This window comes from Pithys albifrons, chromosome 8, assembly GCF_047495875.1.
Source record: "Pithys albifrons albifrons isolate INPA30051 chromosome 8, PitAlb_v1, whole genome shotgun sequence".
Lineage (NCBI taxonomy): Eukaryota > Metazoa > Chordata > Aves > Passeriformes > Thamnophilidae > Pithys > Pithys albifrons.
In genome coordinates this window covers 2,383,326-2,402,098 of record NC_092465.1, presented here as the reverse complement: position 1 = coordinate 2,402,098, position 18,773 = coordinate 2,383,326, and the positions used below count along the sequence as shown (strand labels likewise).

The 18,773-nt window shown below is 50.6% G+C and overlaps 1 protein-coding gene across 5 annotated transcripts in view; it reads left to right on the top strand.

Annotated features, from left to right (window-relative positions):
* The window catches only part of MBD5 (methyl-CpG binding domain protein 5), a 116,930-nt gene that overhangs the window by 80,089 nt on the left and 18,068 nt on the right, over positions 1-18,773 (top strand). For all 5 annotated transcript variants that reach the window (XM_071561995.1, XM_071561996.1, XM_071561992.1 and 2 more), the window contains 4 exons: positions 2,061-2,163; positions 5,288-5,468; positions 8,260-10,386; positions 17,210-18,157. In XM_071561995.1, coding sequence (XP_071418096.1) covers positions 2,061-2,163; positions 5,288-5,468; positions 8,260-10,386; positions 17,210-18,157 — 3,359 coding nt within the window. The remainder of the gene's footprint in view (positions 1-2,060; positions 2,164-5,287; positions 5,469-8,259; positions 10,387-17,209; positions 18,158-18,773) is intronic.

Below are 18,773 nucleotides of genomic sequence, written 5' to 3'. Positions count from 1 at the left end.
AGAGAGAAGTCACTGCCCTTGTCCTTCTCATTACAGCTCTGATTTGCTCTGCCTTAGTTAAAAATCAATGAGAAAGGAAAAGTTTTGTGTTGGTTGAGGGTTTTTTTTTTTCCCAATAATCTTTATATCCAGACATCAGGACGTAAAATGCTTTGGGTTTGATGATCCCACCTAGTTTTGAACTTTGTTTTCTGCAGCCCTGAGGGGTTTTCTACATTCTCTGTATTATCTCTGCCCTCTTCCATGTTCTTTTTTTATTCTTTAACCAGATGATCCCAGCTGAGCAGAGACTCTCTTGGTGCTTCCCTGGGAAGCTGAGCTGGCAGCTCTTGCTTCGGATTAAATCTGGATTAAATCCATTAATTAACTAGTTTATATTGCCTGGTAAAAGCAGTGAGTTGATTCCCAGGCTTAGCTTAGTAAAACTGTGCTGCTGTCTTAAAGTAAAGCCTAAATCATCCCTCTGATGGAACCTTCAGGATCACCCTGGTCTGGTGGGAGGTGTCCCTGCCATCCTCAGGCCCTTCCAACCCAAACCATTCCATGGATTCCTGCAGAGGAGGCAGCTGTGGATTATCCTTTGCATTTACAAGTGTGAGGAGGAATTCTGTGCACACAGAAGAGACTTTACAGTCCCAGAAAAGGGAAAAATGGACTTTATTATTTCAGTGTGGTGGTTTCCTGTGGGCAAATAACCCTGTCTGAGTGTGCAGGGGGGATGGATGCAAATCCCACATCCCTCAGATCCCCTCACTGACCTTCCTTCCCACCCAATGATCCTCAGGGGTTTTTTTTCCAGGCTCCACCATCTCCCTGAACCTCAACTGGCATTGTGTGTCCAGGCAAACAGCACAAAAAGGTTATTGAAAATTGCTTTATTCCAGAAATATTCCAGAAAAAGCTGCCTTTTTTTGCAGATAAAATGGCATCCTGACTCCAGAGCTCATTCCCAAAAGTGCCTTTTGATGTGAATTTTTAAGCATCACAGGCAGAGTCTGTAGAGGTTTTGGGATGGTCCAAAACAAATCCCATGGGAAGCTCTTCCAGTGTGGAGCTTTCCTGAGCTCAGCATGGTCAGGACAGGTTGGGAAAGTCCAAGGGGATCGTGGTTTAACCAGCCCAGAGCTGGAATTAAAATAAATGGAAATAAAGAGTGATTTCCCCTCCTCCCCAAGGGTTTGAGACAGGGAAGGTTTGACTTCCTGACCTGTCACTTCAGGCCTATTTTTAGTTTGCTCTTTTATCTTCTGCACCCTCCAGACTGTCACTGTCACACAGACTCAGCCTGAGCTCTCCTCCCAAAAATAACTATTTCAGGGCAAGTCTGGCAAATAAATTCCTGATTTAAACTGTCAGCAGGACTGGAAGTGCCACTTGCTGATGTTGCTTTGGATGTGACGGGGTGAGATGTTGTAGTTGGGTTTCAGGCACCACAGTTCCTCACAGCTTGGAATTTTTTGGGAATGTTTTCATGATCCAAAGTATGATATAATCAAACATAACCCACTTGAGGGTGTTTTGGTTAAATCAGGGCTATTTCCAGCTCCATTAGAAACCAGATTTAACCTCCTAAATGACTGGATAAGCAGTTCTGCTGACTCAGGGTGAGCAGCAACGTGGAAGCTCCAGGCTGGTGACACACAAGGACCTTTCTCCATCTTATAAATTAGTGATTTTGCCATAGCAGAGCCCTCAGTGTCCTGGTTTTGGATATGGAGATCCTGCTTTTCTGGTGGGAGCTGCAGGAACCCCATGCAGTCCATCAGCAGCTCACTGGGCTCCTCCTGGGGGGGAATTTCAGGGGGTTTTACCTTAAAACCCAACTTTATGCACCTGGGAGCCCTGACTGCAAGTTTTTTTCCCTTTAAAATGTGTCTGAGGGGGGTTTTTTTGGTGTTTTTTTACAAACATTATTTCAGGTTGTGACTAAAAGCAAGAAATAAGGAAAAAATTAAATTTGGGTGTGCTCTTTGAGGCACCTCCATGGGAGTTGTGGGCTGGCAGGTGCCAGTCCAAAAGCTTTTATTCTTTTATTTTATTTTACTCCTGTTCCTTTCCAGTCCCAGTGGGTCTTTACTATCCTGCTTGGAGCAGGTGAAGACTTACTTGCTGACTGATGGAACGTGCAAGTGTGGCCTGGAGTGTCCTCTGGTCCTTCCCAAGGTAAAGCAAAGCAGCGTTTGGGCTCTTTGGTGTGTCTGAGGCAGCGCTGGCAGCTGATGGGAATGGGCATCTGTGCCCTCCAGGTGTGCCCAAGTCACCCAGAGGTATTCCCTGAAATCCAGAATTGGCATCTGTGCCCTCCAGGTGTGCCCAAGTCACCCAGAGGTATTCCCTGAAATCCAGAATTGGCCTCTGTGCCCTCCAGGTGTGTCCAAATCCCCCAGAGGTATTCCCTGAAATCCAGAATTGGCCTCCGTGCCCCCCCAGATGTGTCTCAAGTCAGTGCTGGCACCCAGAGGTATTCCCTGAAATCCAGAATTGACCTCTGTGCCCTCCAGGTGTGCCCAAGTCACCCAGAGGTATTCCCTGAAATCCAGAATTGGCCTCTGTGCCCTCCAGGTGTGTCCAAATCCCCCAGAGGTATTCCCTGAAATCCAGAATTGGCCTCCGTGCCCCCCCAGATGTGTCTCAAGTCAGTGCTGGCACCCAGAGGTATTCCCTGAAATCCAGAATTGACCTCTGTGCCCTCCAGGTGTGCCCAAGTCACCCAGAGGTATTCCCTGAAATCCAGAATTGACCTCTGTGCCCTCCAGGTGTGCCCAAGTCACCCAGAGGTATTCCCTGAAATCCAGAATTGGCCTCTGTGCCCTCCAGGTGTGTCCAAATCCCCCAGAGGTATTCCCTGAAATCCAGAATTGGCCTCTGTGCCCTCCAGGTGTGTCCAAATCCCCCAGAGGTATTCTCTGAAATCCAGAATTGGCCTCTCTGCCCTCCAGGTGTGTCCAAATCCCCCAGAGGTATTCTCTGAAATCCAGAATTGGCCTCCGTGCCCCCCCAGATGTGTCTCAAGTCAGTGCTGGCACCCAGAGGTATTCCCTGAAATCCAGAATTGACCTCTGTGCCCTCCAGGTGTGCCCAAGTCACCCAGAGGTATTCCCTGAAATCCAGAATTGGCCTCTGTGCCCTCCAGGTGTGTCCAAATCCCCCAGAGGTATTCCCTGAAATCCAGAATTGGCCTCCGTGCCCCCCCAGATGTGTCTCAAGTCAGTGCTGGCACCCAGAGGTATTCCCTGAAATCCAGAATTGACCTCTGTGCCCTCCAGGTGTGCCCAAGTCACCCAGAGGTATTCCCTGAAATCCAGAATTGACCTCTGTGCCCTCCAGGTGTGCCCAAGTCACCCAGAGGTATTCCCTGAAATCCAGAATTGGCCTCTGTGCCCTCCAGGTGTGTCCAAATCCCCCAGAGGTATTCCCTGAAATCCAGAATTGGCCTCTGTGCCCTCCAGGTGTGTCCAAATCCCCCAGAGGTATTCTCTGAAATCCAGAATTGGCCTCTCTGCCCTCCAGGTGTGTCCAAATCCCCCAGAGGTATTCTCTGAAATCCAGAATTGGCCTCCGTGCCCCCCCAGATGTGTCTCAAGTCAGTGCTGGCACCCAGAGGTATTCCCTGAAATCCAGAATTGACCTCTGTGCCCTCCAGGTGTGCCCAAGTCACCCAGAGGTATTCCCTGAAATCCAGAATTGATCTCTGTGCCCTCCAGGTGTGCCAAAATCAGTGCTGGCACACAGAGTTATTCTGTGAGATCCAGAATCAACCTCTGTGCCCTCCAGATCTGCCCAGGTCACCCAGAGTTATTCCCTGAAATCCAGAATTGATCTCTGTGCCCTCCAGATCTGCCCAAATCACCCAGAGTTCTTCCCTGAAATCCAGAATTAATCTCTGTGCCCTCCAGGTGTGTCCAAATCCCCCAGAGGTATTCCCTGAAATCCAGAATTGACCTCTGTGCCCTCCAGGTGTGTCCAAATCACCCAGAGGTATTCCCTGAGATCCAGAATTGGCCTCTGTGCCCTCCAGGTGTGTCCAAGTCAGTGCTGGCACCAAGAGGTATTCCCTGAATTCCAGAATCAACCTCTGTGCCCTCCAGGTGGGCCCAAGTCAGTGCTGGCACCCAGAGTTACCCCTGAAATCAGAATAATCAACCTCTGTGCCCCCCAGATGTGTCCCAGATCACCCAGAGTTACCCCTGAGATCCAGAATTGATCTCTGTGCCCTCCAGGTGTGCCCAAATCGGTGCTGGCACACAGAGGTACCCCTGAAATCAGAGTTAATCTCCCCCTTGCAAGGGGTCTGACTGCCTCATTGTAAATGTATTTATTGTGTCCAAACACCTGTCAAGGCAGTTCCTGGGCAAGGCAGGAGCAGCCAAAGGCACAGAAGGAAAGTCCTGGATGTTCTGTATAAAATTCCCAATTTAAGTGGTTTTGGTGACTTTCCTGCCCTGGGTCATTCCTTTAAAGCTGGAATTTTTCCTCCCAGGTGTTTAACTTTGATCCTGGGGCTGCTGTGAAACAGAGAATCATAATAATAATTAATAAAATCATATAATATTATAATGAAAATATCCCCATATAAGATAAAAAAATAATATAAAGTATAATATATTGTACATATTAATATAATAATATAATGGGGAAATAGAATAATATAGTAAAAATGTAACTAAAATATTACTATAATGTATTTAATATAATACAGTAATAAAATAGAATTATATCCATTTTTGTAAACATATTCCATTTTTATTTACCATTCCAAACACCCTGTCAAGGCATCTCCTGGGCAATGCAGGAGCAGCCAAAGAGCTCCAAGGCACAGAGGGAAAGTCCTGTATATTCCATATAAAATTCAAATTCAGGTGTGTTTGGTGACTTTGCTGCCTTTGGTCATTCCTTTAAAGCTGGAATTTTTCCTCCCAGGTCTTTAATTTTGATCCTGGAGCTGCCATGAAACAGAAACTCATAATAATAATAATAATAAATATAATCATATAATAATAGAAATATAATCATATAATATAAAATCTAATATAAATATAGTATATGATATAGTTCATGTAATAATAGAATATAATTATATATTCATGTAATTAGTTATTATATTTCCTTTTTATTTACCATTCCTAACACTCTGTCAAGGCATCTCCTGGGCAATGCAGGAGCAGCCAAAGAGCCCCAAGGCACAGAGGGAAATCCCTGTACATTCCATATAAAATTCAAATTCAGGTGTGTTTGGTGACTTTGCTGCCTTTGGTCATTCCTTTAAACACTGGATTTTCCTTCCCAGGTGTTCAACTTCGACCCCGGGGCCGCTGTGAAGCAGAGAACGGCCGAGGACGTCCGAGCCGACGAAGATGTCACCAAGCTGTGCATCCACAAGAGGAAGATCCTCGCCGTGGCCACCCTGCACAAGAGCATGGAGGCCCCACATCCCTCCCTGGTGCTCACCAGCCCCGGGGGTGGCACAAGTGAGTCACAATCACAGAATCATAGAATGGATTGGGTTGGAAAAGCCCTCTGAGATCATCAAGTCCAACCCTTGGTCCAACTCCAGTCCCTTTACCAGATCATGGCACTCAGTGCCACGGCCAAGCTCAGCTGTAAAACCTCCAGGGATGGGGAATCCACCCCCTCTCTGGGCAGCCCATTCCAATGCCTGAGCACTCTCTCTGCAAAGAATTTTTTTCTCATCTCCAACTTCAATTTGCCCTGGCAGAGCTTGAGCCCATCGTGCCCCCTTGTCCTATTGCTGAGTGCCTGGGAGAAGAGACCAACCCCCAGCTGGCCAGAACTTCCCTTCAGGCAGTTCCAGACAGTGCTGAGGTCACCTCTGAGCCTCCTCTTCTCCAGGCTGAACACCCCCAGCTCCCTCAGCCTCTCCCCACAGCACTTGTGCTCCAGTCCCTTCTCCAGCCTCGTTGCTCTTCTCAGTTGGGTTGGAAGAGACCTCTGAGATCATCAACCCTTGATCCAACCCCACTGTGATCACCACAAGTTGATCCAAACATGACTTGATCCAACCCCACTGTGATCACTCTGGCACTGAGTGCCCTGGGCTGGTGATCACAGTGGGGTTGGATCAAGACATGTTGGATTCTCTGTCCCTGGAGGTGTTTCAGAGGACACTCAGTGCCACATCCAGTCCCTTCTCCAGCCTCGTTGCTCTTCTCTGGCCCCGCTCCAGCCCCTCAAGCTCTTTCCTCAACTGAGGGGCCCAGAACTGAACACAACACTCGAGGTGTGGCCTCCCCAAGGCAGAGAACAATCCCTGAATCATCCCCATTTCATCCATGGAATTACCATGCAGAGCCACCCCCACCCTCCGATGTGTCAGCGAGTGCAAAACTAAACAGGTTCAGGGAATAACTGGAGTGATCAGAGGTGTGGGTGGAGGGAAGATGAATCTGAATCAGGTCATCCCAGACTGAGAGCATGATTTTCTTGGAAAAGATATCATCAGATTGTTTTAGTCAAAGAAAATACATTAACTCTCATCTTTTGGAGCTGTAGTAATATGTCTGATCTTGTGTCACATGGGAAATTAGAGGAGCAGAATAAAGTGATTATGAAGGGATTAGGCTAAATGGGAAATTGTATTGTAAAGGAGAATATGCAGCAAGGGGAGATCTCCACTCTAATTTCTCAAGGATTATTTTTAGGCACCAACCTGGATTAGCATTTTAATTATTCACATTGACAAAACAGTGAGGAGGTAATTTGTGGGTGGCTGGAGTTGAGAAGTGGTGTCCAAACAAGGAGAGGTGGAAAACTGGAGTCAAGAAAAGGTGTGACAACAAATCCTGGTAGTTGTGAGGTTGTTCACCTACAAAAAAAATACCTGTCAGCTGTAAATTCCTGGGAAAGGACACCTGGACAGCAGAGATGGTGTTGGTGTTGATCATGGAAAGTCCAGCCAGAAGCACCCACACTGTTCATTCACAGCACTGATTTTCACGTTGAAATTCAGGATTTTAAACTTTCATTTTAATTCTTTTCCACTGGAATTTCGTTTTTAACTAGCAGTGGTTTCCCAAGTTACTGTGTGTTTTCCTTCTTAATTGTTTTTTTAATGAGTGGGGCTTCAGTTGCATTCCAAAAATTAGCCAAATGAGGGAGGTGAAACCAGGGAAATATTAAAGACATGAGTCACATTTTATGCTCTTGCCTTCTGTGTTGGTCAGAATTTTGTGCACTAAGCAAAGAAGAAAATTTCCCAATGAATGGCCTTTGAAAGCAAATTATCTTTTAATTTTTGCACATTTACATGTGACCATTTGCTGAGTTCAAACCTTCAAGGTGAGGCCTCTCAGACTGATTCCATTCTGCAGTTCAGCCTTGAGTTTTGTCCCCCAGATGAGCCTGTGGATGTGCTTTGGGACAGGTGAAATGTTTGTTTCTGTCGTGGGGTGGCTGGTTGAGCAAACAGGATGAAGGCAGGATTGTCACTGTGACCAGGGTGAGGGACAGAGGAGTTTCATGGCACCTCTGGGTTCATTTGAATGTGACATTTTTAGCTCCCAATTGAAGTTTGCATATTCAGAGGCTCCATGCCAAGCACTCCGAGCTGAACTGCAAATTCCCAGAGCAGCAAAACTGGCAGAAAGTCCCCCAGACTTGGAGCTGCTTTTGATGATATTCTGAAAGTAAAACATTGAGGGAGAAAAATCTTTTTAAATAAAGATGGAGAGTGGTTTTGTGCTCGTAGGAAGGTCTGGTCTCCGAAGTGGGAATTTTTCCCTTGTAGAGGACTCACATGTCAACATGTGTGAATATCCCCAAGGCTTTTATCCCAGAAACAAACATCCAGAGCACTCAGAATCCCTCACCAGGGACAGCATTTGGACAGCACCTTGTCCCTGGGAGAGGAGTCCGAGTCCTGGCTGGGCTTTGTTCCTCCTGTCCTCAATAGATGGTGCCAGAGGCTCCTTTTCCTGCGACAGCACTGCCTGCTCCTGCCAGAGGGATTGCTGGAATTCCAGGGGTGGGACACTGCAAGTGGTGGTTAGGAGAGACAGAAGGGCAGCAAGAGGGTTTCAGGTTGTCCATATTTATATGGGATATTATGTTAAGCTCTATCCAACTTAGTGGTTGGATTACAAGCACCACTCCAGCACCATGACTGAGGTTTTATTCCCGTGGGGGCAGAAGTTTCTCCAAAGGCTTCCTTGCCTTTGGGAATGTTTTCCCAGCCTGCAGTTTTGCCCTGAAAGGTGTGACTTTGCCTTTCCACCCAGTAACCGTGGTGTGTTTAAACCCCAGGTGCGACTCCGGCGGTTCCCACTCGCGCAGCAACCCCGAGGTCGGTGAGGAACAAACCGCACGAAGGGATTACAAATTCTGTGCTGCCGGAGTGTAAGACTCCCTTCAAGCTGATGGTCGGGGCATCCAATGCCATGGGCAGGCTGTACGTGCAGGAGCTGGCGGGGGCCCCGGCGGCGGAGCTGCACCCCGCGTACCCCCGGCAGCGGCTGGGCAGCAGCGAGCTGGGGCAGAAGTCTCCGTACCGCGGCAGCCTGGGCGGCTTGCCCAGCCCGGCCTCCTCGGGCTCGCAGATCTACGGCGACGGCTCCATCTCCCCCAGGACTGACCCTCTGGGCAGCCCCGACGTCTTCTCGAGGAGCAACCCCTCGTTCCACGGCGCGCCCGGCTCCAGCCCCATCCACGCCAGCCGGACGCCGCTGTCGCCGCCGGCGGCCGCGCTGCACGGCTCTCCCATCCAGTCCTCCTGCGCCATGGCCGCCAGGACTAACATACCTCTGTCCCCCACCCTGCCCACCAAAAGCCCCGTCATGAAAAAGCCCCTGTGTAGCTTCTCGGCGGGGCTGGACCTGCCGCGGGCCATGTTCCACCACAAGGCCCCGCCGCCCCCGCCGCCCGCCTGCGCCCTTCAGAAGAAGCCCCTGCCCTCCGAGAAAGACCCTCTCGGCATCCTGGACCCCATCCCCAGCAAGCCGGCGGCGCAGAACCCCGTCATCGTGGCCCCGTCCCCGTTCCACGCGAGCGCCCACTCTCAGGTACCCGTGATGAATGTAAGCATGCCCCCCGCCGTCGTGCCCCTGCCCAGCAACCTGCCCCTGCCCACCGCCAAGCCCGGCCACGCCAACCACGCCGCCCACGCCCAGAGGGTGCCGCACTCCGCCTCCCTGTCGCCCTCGCCCGTCACGTCCCCGGTGCACATGCTGGCGGCCGGCATGGGCAGGATCGAGGCTTCCCCCCAAAGGTCGCGCTCCTCCTCCACGTCGTCGGAGCAGGGGCCGTTCCTGCTGCCCCCGGTGGCGCCGCAGCCCTGCGGTGGTGGCATCAAGGTGCCACCCAGGTCCCCGCGCTCCACCATCGGCTCCCCGCGGCCATCCATGCCATCCAGCCCCTCCACCAAGCACGACGGCCTCGGCCAGTACAAGGACATGGCCACGCCGCTGATCGCTGGGATGAGCAGCGTGTTGAACCCCCCCAACAACGCGGCGTTCCCGGCGGCACCGGCGGCACCGGCGGCGGCAGCTGGAAGCGGTTCCTTGAAGGGTCAGCCTGGTTTGCTGGGAATGCCTTTAAATCAGATCCTGAACCAGCACAACGCTGCCTCTTTCCCGGCGAGCAGTTTACTCTCAGCAGCAGCCAAAGCACAGCTAGCAAATCAAAATAAACTTGCTGGTAACAACAACAGCAGCAGTAGCAATTCTGGACCCGTTGCCGGCGGCGGCAACTCCGAAGGACACAGCACTTTAAATTCCATGTTCCCTCCTGCTGCCAACGTGCTCCTCCCCACCACGGAGGGGCAGAGCGGCCGAGCAGCACTGAGAGATAAACTGATGTCTCAGCAAAAGGATCCTCTGAGGAAAAGAAAGCAGCCCCCCAGCACGGTGCTGAGCTTGCTGAGACAGTCTCAGTTGGACAATTCTGGGCTTTCCAAAGCTGGACCCGATTTGATAAGAAAGCAAACTCCAAGCTCCTTCCCCATCAGTTCGATGTCGCAGCTGCTGCAGTCCATGAGCTGCCAGAGCTCCCACGTGAGCAGCAACAGCTCCGCGGGCTGCGGCGGCTCCGGCGCTGCCCTGCCCTGCGCTGCCAACCAGGGGCACTTCGCGGAGCCGGCGCTGAGCTCGGGCGGCATCCAGAGCCCGCTGGCCCCGGCGCTGCCCCTGCGCGGGGACGGGCTGCACTGCCACGGCACCGGTGCCAGCCTCGCCCACGGCGCTGGCCCGGCCGGCAGCACCCACCTGGCGGGGCTCCTGACCCACATGCCGGGCAGCGGGAGCTGTGGGGCGCTCCCCCAGCCGGGCATGGCCCTGGGGAATGCCCTGCACCCCGGCCCGGCACAGCCCAGGGTCCCCGTGCCCCCCGCGCCGCTGGGCACCGGCGGCAGCTGCAGCCAGAGCAGCCCCGACACAGGTACGTGGCCTCTGGGGGCACTGCCCCCTGGAAACACAGCAGGGCTGGTGGGGAGTGGGGGGCTGGTGCGTGTCTGGGGTGGGTGGTGGGGAACAGAGTGCTGGTTCATGCCTGGGGTGGTTTTGGTGGGAATGGGATGCTGGTATGTGGCTGGGGTGGCTGGTGGTGAGGGTGGTTGGTGGTGGATGAGGTGCTGGTTCATGGTTGGTGGGGAATGGGGTGCCGGTCCATGGCTGGGATGGTTTTGGTGGATGGGATGCTGGTTCATGGCTGGGGTGGTTGGTGGGAGATGGGATGCTGGTACGTGGCTGGGGTGGCTGGAGGTGAGAGTGGTTGGTGGTGGATGAGGTGCTGGTTCATGGTTGGTGGGGAATGGGGTGCCGGTCCATGGCTGGGGTGGTTAGTGGGGAATGGGATGCTGATCCATGGCTGGGGTGGTTGGTGGGAGATGGGATGCTGGTCCATGGCTGGGGTGGTTGGTGGGGAATGGGATGCTGGTTCATGGCTGGGGTGGTTGGTGGGAGATGGGATGCTGGTCCATGGCTGGGGTAGTGGGTGTGGAATGGAATGCTGGTCCATGGCTGGGATGGTTGGTGGGGAATGGAATGCTGGTCCATGGCTGGGGTGGTCAGTGTTAATTGGGATGCAGGTTTATGGCTGGGGTGGTCGGTGGGGAGTGGGATGCTGGTTCAAGGCTGTGCTGTGAACCCCAGTGTGCCCACATGAGAGGGGTGTGCTGGTGCCCAGGGGCTTACCCAAGAGCAGAGGAGACCTCCCAGCGGCTTTCCAGTGGCTTGAGAGGCTACAGAGGGAATCTTCATCAGGAATGGGATTGGCAGGACACAGGGAATGGCTTCCCACTGCCACAGGGCAGGGATAGGTGGGATGTTGGGAAGGAATTGCTGGCTGGGAGGGGAGGCAGGCCCTGGCACAGGTTGGGCAGAGAAGCTGTGGCTGCCCCTGGATCCATCCCTGGGAGTGTCCAAGGCCAGGCTGGAGCACCCTGGAATACTGGAGAGTGTCCCTGCTCATGGCACCATGTCTGAGCTTCAAGGTCCCTTCCCACCCAAACAGTGCTGGGATTCTGATCAAAACCAGTGGGAAACTAAAATACATCTCCCTTTTTCTGGACAAAACCATCCTGTGACAGCTCCTGTGAACTTCCACACACACTGCATAAGTAATCCATGCACTTTTGAACATTCCTACACCTCTTTTGCCACTTCCCAAAATAAACTGGGGGTTTTTTCAGCCTGCCCTGCCACTCCAGCCCCAGGTTGGAGTGGAATATCCAGGTGACACACTTGGTCTTTACTGATAATGAGTGGTGAATTTGCTGTTGGAGGAGTGCAGAGAGATCTCCTGGCTTGGTCATCAGTGAAGACATGGAGAGGAAATAGATTTTTCTCCTAATGCTGTCTCTGGGATGGTTAAAGATGGAAAGAAACAGCTCAGAAATGTGAATTTCACTTGAGCAAAGCACTGAGAGGTGGTGCTTGTGTGAGTGGAGACCCAGGTGACACCAGAGGGACCGTGAGGTGTGACTGCTCTGTCACTAACCCAGGACCCTGATCCATGTCCCTGAGCTCCCTCCTGTGAAATGCAGGATGGAATTCTCTAAAAACTGCATTATACAAAAATAGTTTTATCATTTCTAAGAGTTTCTTTCTCTCCACTGCTGGGGTAATAATTCTTGGTTTTCCCTGCTGGTGGTTTGTGTCACGATCAAGTGACTCCTTTGAGTGGCTCTTTGCCTTGTCCTGCTGACACAGAGGAGATTTCCTTTTCCCCTTTGGGGACTTTGTCCTCTCCTCTGCACAGAGCACAGGTTGGGTTTGCATCAGGGCTTTGCTCCCCATCCCACTGAGCCTGTGCTTGCATTCCCAGGGATCCTCAGGAAAGCTGGAATTCCTCCCAGGGAGACAAATGCAACAGAAAAAAATCTGTGCACAGAAAACCCCCCGAGAAAGAGTTTGTGCAGCAACACCCAGTGTGGGATTGTTAATGGGTTAATCCCCCTCTGGGAGCCCCTGTTGTGCTCTGGAATTCCCAATCCCCTGGAGACAGCTCATGGAATTGCAGCAAGATAATATAAAGCCTTAAGTGACACCTTCTTTTCTATCTAAATGATAAATGGGAGTTCTGTGTAGGCAAAGACTGGAAAGTTGGGAATATGTTCCATTCCTTGCAAGCAAAGAGGTTGTTCCTTTAGTTTTGGTGCTTGAAAAAATACACATAACCTGCATTTAACTATTTTATTGAATATTCATATCAAGAGACTTTTGTTCTCTAAGATGGGTGGGGGGGGGTGTGTTATCTTTGTGTTATTCCCTAAAATTAACACATAAACCTTCCCCCAACCTCGTCCCTGAGTCCCACAGGGCTCAGGTGTGGATTTCCATCTAATCCATAGGCTGTGGAATCCCAGAGAGGGACATTCTGTTGTACTTTCAGGGGAATGGGAAGGATCTTTCCACAAAACACGTGTGAAATGATGAGTATTTTGTGTTAATGAGAAGTTTTAAAAGCAGGAGTGAGTTCCCAGCCAGCCCCCAGCCCTGGGGACAGGAATGTTGGGAATTGGTGCTGGAGCTGCTGGAACCCAGCTCAGCTCAGTGGGATGTTCTCAGCAAACTCCTGCTCATAATTTCACTTTGTGGCTTTTTTTCCCTTTGTTTTTAAGTCTTTTAATTGCTAAATCTGTGTCTGTGCCAACACCCAGAGCAGCTCCTGCTCAAAAACAGTTCCTGGGAGAAAAAAGACTGAAAGTGCCCACAATTAGCTGGTTATTGCCTGAGCTTTTAATTACATTTTAACCACATGGACCAAGCTTTGTTATTGTAGCTCTTTTTTTTCTTCCTCCACAGAGAATATCTTTAGTTTCCAGGTGATTTTCAGTGATGGGATTTGTTCTTTCTGTGGGATGGGGTGATGTGTTTTATTGCAGTTTGGTTTCTTTAGGTTTATTTAGGATTTTCTTGCTGTTAACAAGATAAGGGAAGTTAAGGGGACCACAATAACCACAGCAAACAGAAACAAAATGATAAGTTGTCTCAAATATCAGAACATCAGAGATAGGAGAAGTTCATTAGTGACAAACACTGGGCAGATCTGACAAATAAAAGGCTTTATCCTTTCCCTGGAACAGGAACTTTTGCTGGTGAAATGTGCAGGATAGAAATAGCAAAATGGGATTAAACAGAGCAGTCAGTGAGGGGCTTCTGTCCCTCTCCAGAGTTTATTTCAATGCAGCCAGGATAACTGGGAATGGGACATGGCCTTGGAAAACAAGACCCCTCAAAGAAAAGTTTTAGGAGACTTGGATTTAATCCACTCAATGCAAAGTGGTGTTAAAAACCAAAGCAAAGCAAATTTAGAAAAATGGGAGCTGAGTGAATTCCTAGAAACATAAAATGGGAATCCTCAGTGGGAATGGGGATGCTCTTGGCTCCTGAGGGAACAGAACTGTGCTGGGTGCTGGTCCCTGCTCCTGGAAGGTGCAGGAATGGCAGGAATTCCCAAGGCAGGCAGCAGAATTCCTGAGCATGGCTGTGGATCTGCCTGGAAAAACACCTGGAGTCTGGCACTGCTCAGCAGGGCAGGGCCAGGGAGCTGGGCTGACTGTGAGCCACTCCAGCACTTGGGAATTCCTGGGAATCTTGTCCAGAAGTAGCCAGGGAATGGCAGCTCTTCCTGCCAGTGTTTCTTCTTGGGCACTGTTGGAAAACTGAATTATTTTTGCCTTGTGGACATTCACTGGCAACATCAGTGGCTGAAGGTGCTGCTTTGAGCACCACATGGGTGGTTTCCTGTTTGTGGGAACACTGGAATGCTGTAGCAGAGGACACTTGGGTGTGGGAACAGCCTCAAAGACCATTCCAGGTGTGTGTGGGAACAGTGGGAATGACAGTGGTGGTCGCTCTGGTGTGACACACTCCGTGCTCAGAACACTCAGCCAGCTCTGCCAGGGGCTGTGATGTTCCCATACCATCAGGATCTCATCCCAAAACAACCTGCAGGACTCAGGAGAACCTGGTGCTCCTGCCAGACTGATGTGGAGTCAGAGTGGGACACTCTGGGATGGTCCTGCAGGATCAGAACCTGGTGGTCATCAAGTGATGGTGCAGAGATGTTTTATTTTCAGCTTTGTCTGTGACTGTTCAGCACTGGGGGGACACAGCAGGTCCCAGCTCAATGTGAGTCTCTGACAAGGGTTTCCCAACCTTGGAATGTTCTGGATTAAAAAGGCAGGGAAGGAAATGGCCAGTGTGAAGCAGAGGGAGCTGTGGGTTTGTTGGGTGTGCAGAGACTTCACAAGGGATGGAGGGACAGGACACAGGGAATGGCTTCCCACTGCCACAGGGCAGGGCTGGGTGGGATATTGGGAAGGAATTGGTGGCTGGGAGGGTGGGCAGGCCCTGGCACAGGGTGGGCAGAGAAGCTGTGGCTGCCCCTGGATCCATCCCTGGGAGTGTCCAAGGCCAGGCTGGAGCAACCTGGGACAGTGGGAGGTGTCATAAAAAATGACCTTTAAGGTCCCTTCCCACCCAAACCAGTCTGGGATTCCAGGAAAAGTAAGAATTGAGAAAATGGGATGCATAACATTTATCTGTTCTCAACTCTTAAAATATTTCAGGTGTTAATGACTAATGAGCACATTCTGTGCTTTTTATTTCTCTAAGTCCTTCCTACACCTGTTCTGTAAAGTGTTTTTACTCCTCAATTTCCAGCAATGTTTTCTTTACTACTGAAAGATCAAAATACACAATGGAGAGTTTCTTACAGAGAAATTAATTGTACAATATTGTTGGTATTACTGGTTTCTAATTGATAAGATTTAAGTGCAATTTTTTAAAAATACATAGTTAGAATCATGGAATGGTTTGGGTGAAAAAGGACTTTACAGACCATCCTGGCAGGACCCAAACACATCCAAGACTCAAGCCAAGACAACTGTGGGCTCTGTCCTACCATTCCAACAGCCCCTGTGTGTCCCTGTGCTTTCCTGGAAGGGCAGTGCTGAGGAATTAATGCTAATTATCCTCCACTCTGATTGCTTTATCTCGAGTGAGGGAGCAGAGTGATCCTTGTGGAGCACAAGCTGATTCCATAATTCCCATCATTCCACTGTCTCTGCTGAAGAATTCCTGTCAGGGAGCACTTGAAAAACTGAGCACAGATAAAATGCACACAGCAAAATGAACCTGCCTTCCAAAGCAAACAATTAAAGCTGCTCTTAGATACAACAAGTAGTAATTTTTCCAGTGTGTATCCTGCTGCTCCTTCAGTTCCTGCCAGCTGAGTGTGGTTGAATGTCCCTTTTCAAAGAGTGTCTGCTCAGAAAGATGGTAATTAATTGTTCAGTGCCTTCTCATCCCTCAGGTTTGCAGAGCAGTTGAGAAGGGGAAATGATTTTACTGCATAAAACCATCATTAAGCCCATTTATAACGATACAGGTTTATATCTGTGCAGTACATAAATTTAATACTGGAGTGTTCTCCAATGAACTGCAATAAATAAAGTGGAAGGATGTAATTCCAGGCCCTTTCCTTTGCTTTAACTCCCCTGGCCCCTCCCGTGTGTTCCTTGGGGGTCACCACTGTCAGTTCAGGCTCTGCCTGAAGGAAAAAATAATAATATTTTATCCTTCAGCTTTGGTGAGGGGATGTAAAGAAACCCAAATAAACTTTCTTGCTCTTTCTGTGTAACTTTTTAATAGTGAATTTACCCACTTGCTCTTTCTTTTCCTTCCAATGGATTTGATTCCACCAGCCCAGTTTACATTTTTTCAGTATCAATTCCTAGGGGGGTGAGTTTCAAATAAACCTGGCCCAGTGTGTTTTACTCAGTGGGTTTAATCATAGGCAACATCCTGTATTTTAATTCAGGAGGCCAAAATAAAGCTTTAAATAATAATTTAAACTCCAAACCTCCATGAACAAACCTCCATTAACTTCTCTAGGAATTTATTTTTGAGATATTAACAACCCACCACGATCTTCATTTCCCTCTGTGTCCCACCCATGGGGGTTTTCAGAACTGCCCCCTGAGACCTTCCAGGACCTCCAGGCCTTCTTCTTGTCTTCTCACTGTCTACAGGTGGCTTCTCACAAACATCACAGCCTTGGCAGGGCATGAGAAGCCTCACAAGTTTGTGGGAATGAGCTTTAGTAACTGACCTCTGCCTTGGGAAGGCCCCACCTTGAGTGTTGTGTTCAGTTCTGGGCCCCGCAGTTGAGGAAAGAGCTTGAGGGGCTGGAGCGGGGCCAGAGAAGAGCAACGAGGCTGGAGAAGGGACTGGAGCACAAGTGCTGTGGGGAGAGGCTGAGGGAGCTGGGGGTGTTCAGCCTGGAGAAGAGGAGGCTCAGAGGTGACCTCAGCACTGTCTGGAACTGCCTGAAGGGAAGTTCTGGCCAGGTGGGGCTTGGTCTCTTCTCCCAGGCACTCAGCAATAGGACAAGGGGGCACGATGGGCTCAAGCTCTGCCAGGGGAAATTGAAGTTGGAGAGCAGAAAGAAATTCTTTGCAGAGAGAGTGCTCAGGGATTGGAATGGGCTGCCCAGAGAGGGGGTGGATTCCCCATCCCTGGAGGTGTTAAAGGTGAGACTGGACGTGGCACTGAGTGCCATGATCTGGTGATCACAGTGGGGTTGGATCCAGGATTGGACTCGATGATCTCGGAGGCCTCTTCCATCCCAGTTGATTCTGTGATTCTATTTTTGCTGTGTGTGGGTGTCAGACACAACTGGTTTGGGTTCACCTGGTTAACTTGGGTGTGTCTCCAGCAGACCCTGCTGACTGTGGGATGTCTTTGCCTTGCAGGCGGCTCCGGAGTGGCCTCGTCCATCGCCATTGCTGGCACCAGCCAACCTGCCATCACCAAGACCACCTCTGTGCTGCAGGACGGGGTGATAGTCACCACAGCAGCTGGGCACCCCCTGCAGCAGGGCCAGCTGCCCGTGGGCACCGACTTCGCCTTCCCTGGCCACGAGCACTCGCTGCACTTCCCACAGAACAGCTCTTCAAACAACAACCTGCCACATGCCCTCAACCCAAACCTCCTCAGTTCTCTGCCTCTCTCTTTGCCAGTGAATCAGCAGCACCTCCTAAACCAGAATCTGTTAAATATCCTGCAGCCTTCAGCGGGAGAAGGCAAGTCCGAGGTCAACCTCAACCCCTTAGGTTTGCTCAGCCCGAATGTAAGCGCTGCCCTGGCTTTGCTCTCCGGTGACGTGGACGGGCAGGTCCTGCAGCCCGTGCACTTCCAGCTCCTGGCAGCCCTGCTCCAGAACCAAGCCCAGGCCGCTGCCATGCTCCCCGTGCCATCCTTCAATGTGACCATCTCAGATTTGCTGCAGCAGCAGAACCCCCCTGTGCCCTCGGTGCCCCCCGAGCCCCTGCCCGACAGCGCCAGGGTGGAGACCCTCCTGCCCAACCCCGTGCCCGGCTTCCCTGGCACTGACACAGCCTCCAACCCCCTGCTCCTGGCCCTCAATCCCCAGCTGGTGGGGGGGGTGCTGAACTCTGCCAGCCATCCCGAGGTGCCCATTGCCACCTCCTGCCAGGCAACCACCACCACCACCACCACCTCCTCGGCAGTGGCAGCGCTGTCTGTGTCGGCCCTGGGTGGTGGCACAGCCGTGGTGTCCATGGCAGAAACACTGCTGAACATGTCTAATAGTGCTGGGAGTGCACCTGGGCCAGCTAAACTCAACAGTAACTCTGTGGTGCCACAGCTCCTTAACCCTCTACTGGGGACAGGTCTGCTTGGTAAGTTCAGTTTCTTCCCAGATATAAAAGGAAATTAAAAAAAAAAAATTAAAAAGTGAAGAGGGTTGGGGAGGGGGAATTTTGGATTCCACTTTCTGTTTGCAAAATCTCTGCTTTACCATCCTTTGTGTGTGTGTGTCACAGCTTGGGGAAACATCTCTGCTCTTGTAGGAGATGCAAAGCACATTCCACTTGGATTCCTCAGTCTTTAGTCCTGATTTTGGAAATTAATTCTGCCACCTGGATTTGCTAAAACCACCTAAAAAGTGATGTCAGCAGCTGGACTGTTCCCTGCTCAGGAGTTTGTGTGTGTGTGTTACAGTTTGTGTGTTGGGGAAACATCTCTGCTCTTGTAGGAGATGCGAAGCAAATTCCACTTGGGTTCCTCACTGTTTAGTCCTGATTTTGGAAATTAATTCTGCCACCTGGATTTGCTAAAACTACCTAAGAACCACCTCAAGATGATGTGAGCAGCTGGACTGTTCCCTGCTCAGGAGTTTGTGTGTGTGTGTTACAGTTTGTGTGTTGGGGAAACATCTCTGCTCTTGTAGGAGATGCGAAGCAAATTCCACTTGGGTTCCTCACTGTTTAGTCCTGATTTTGGAAATTAATTCTG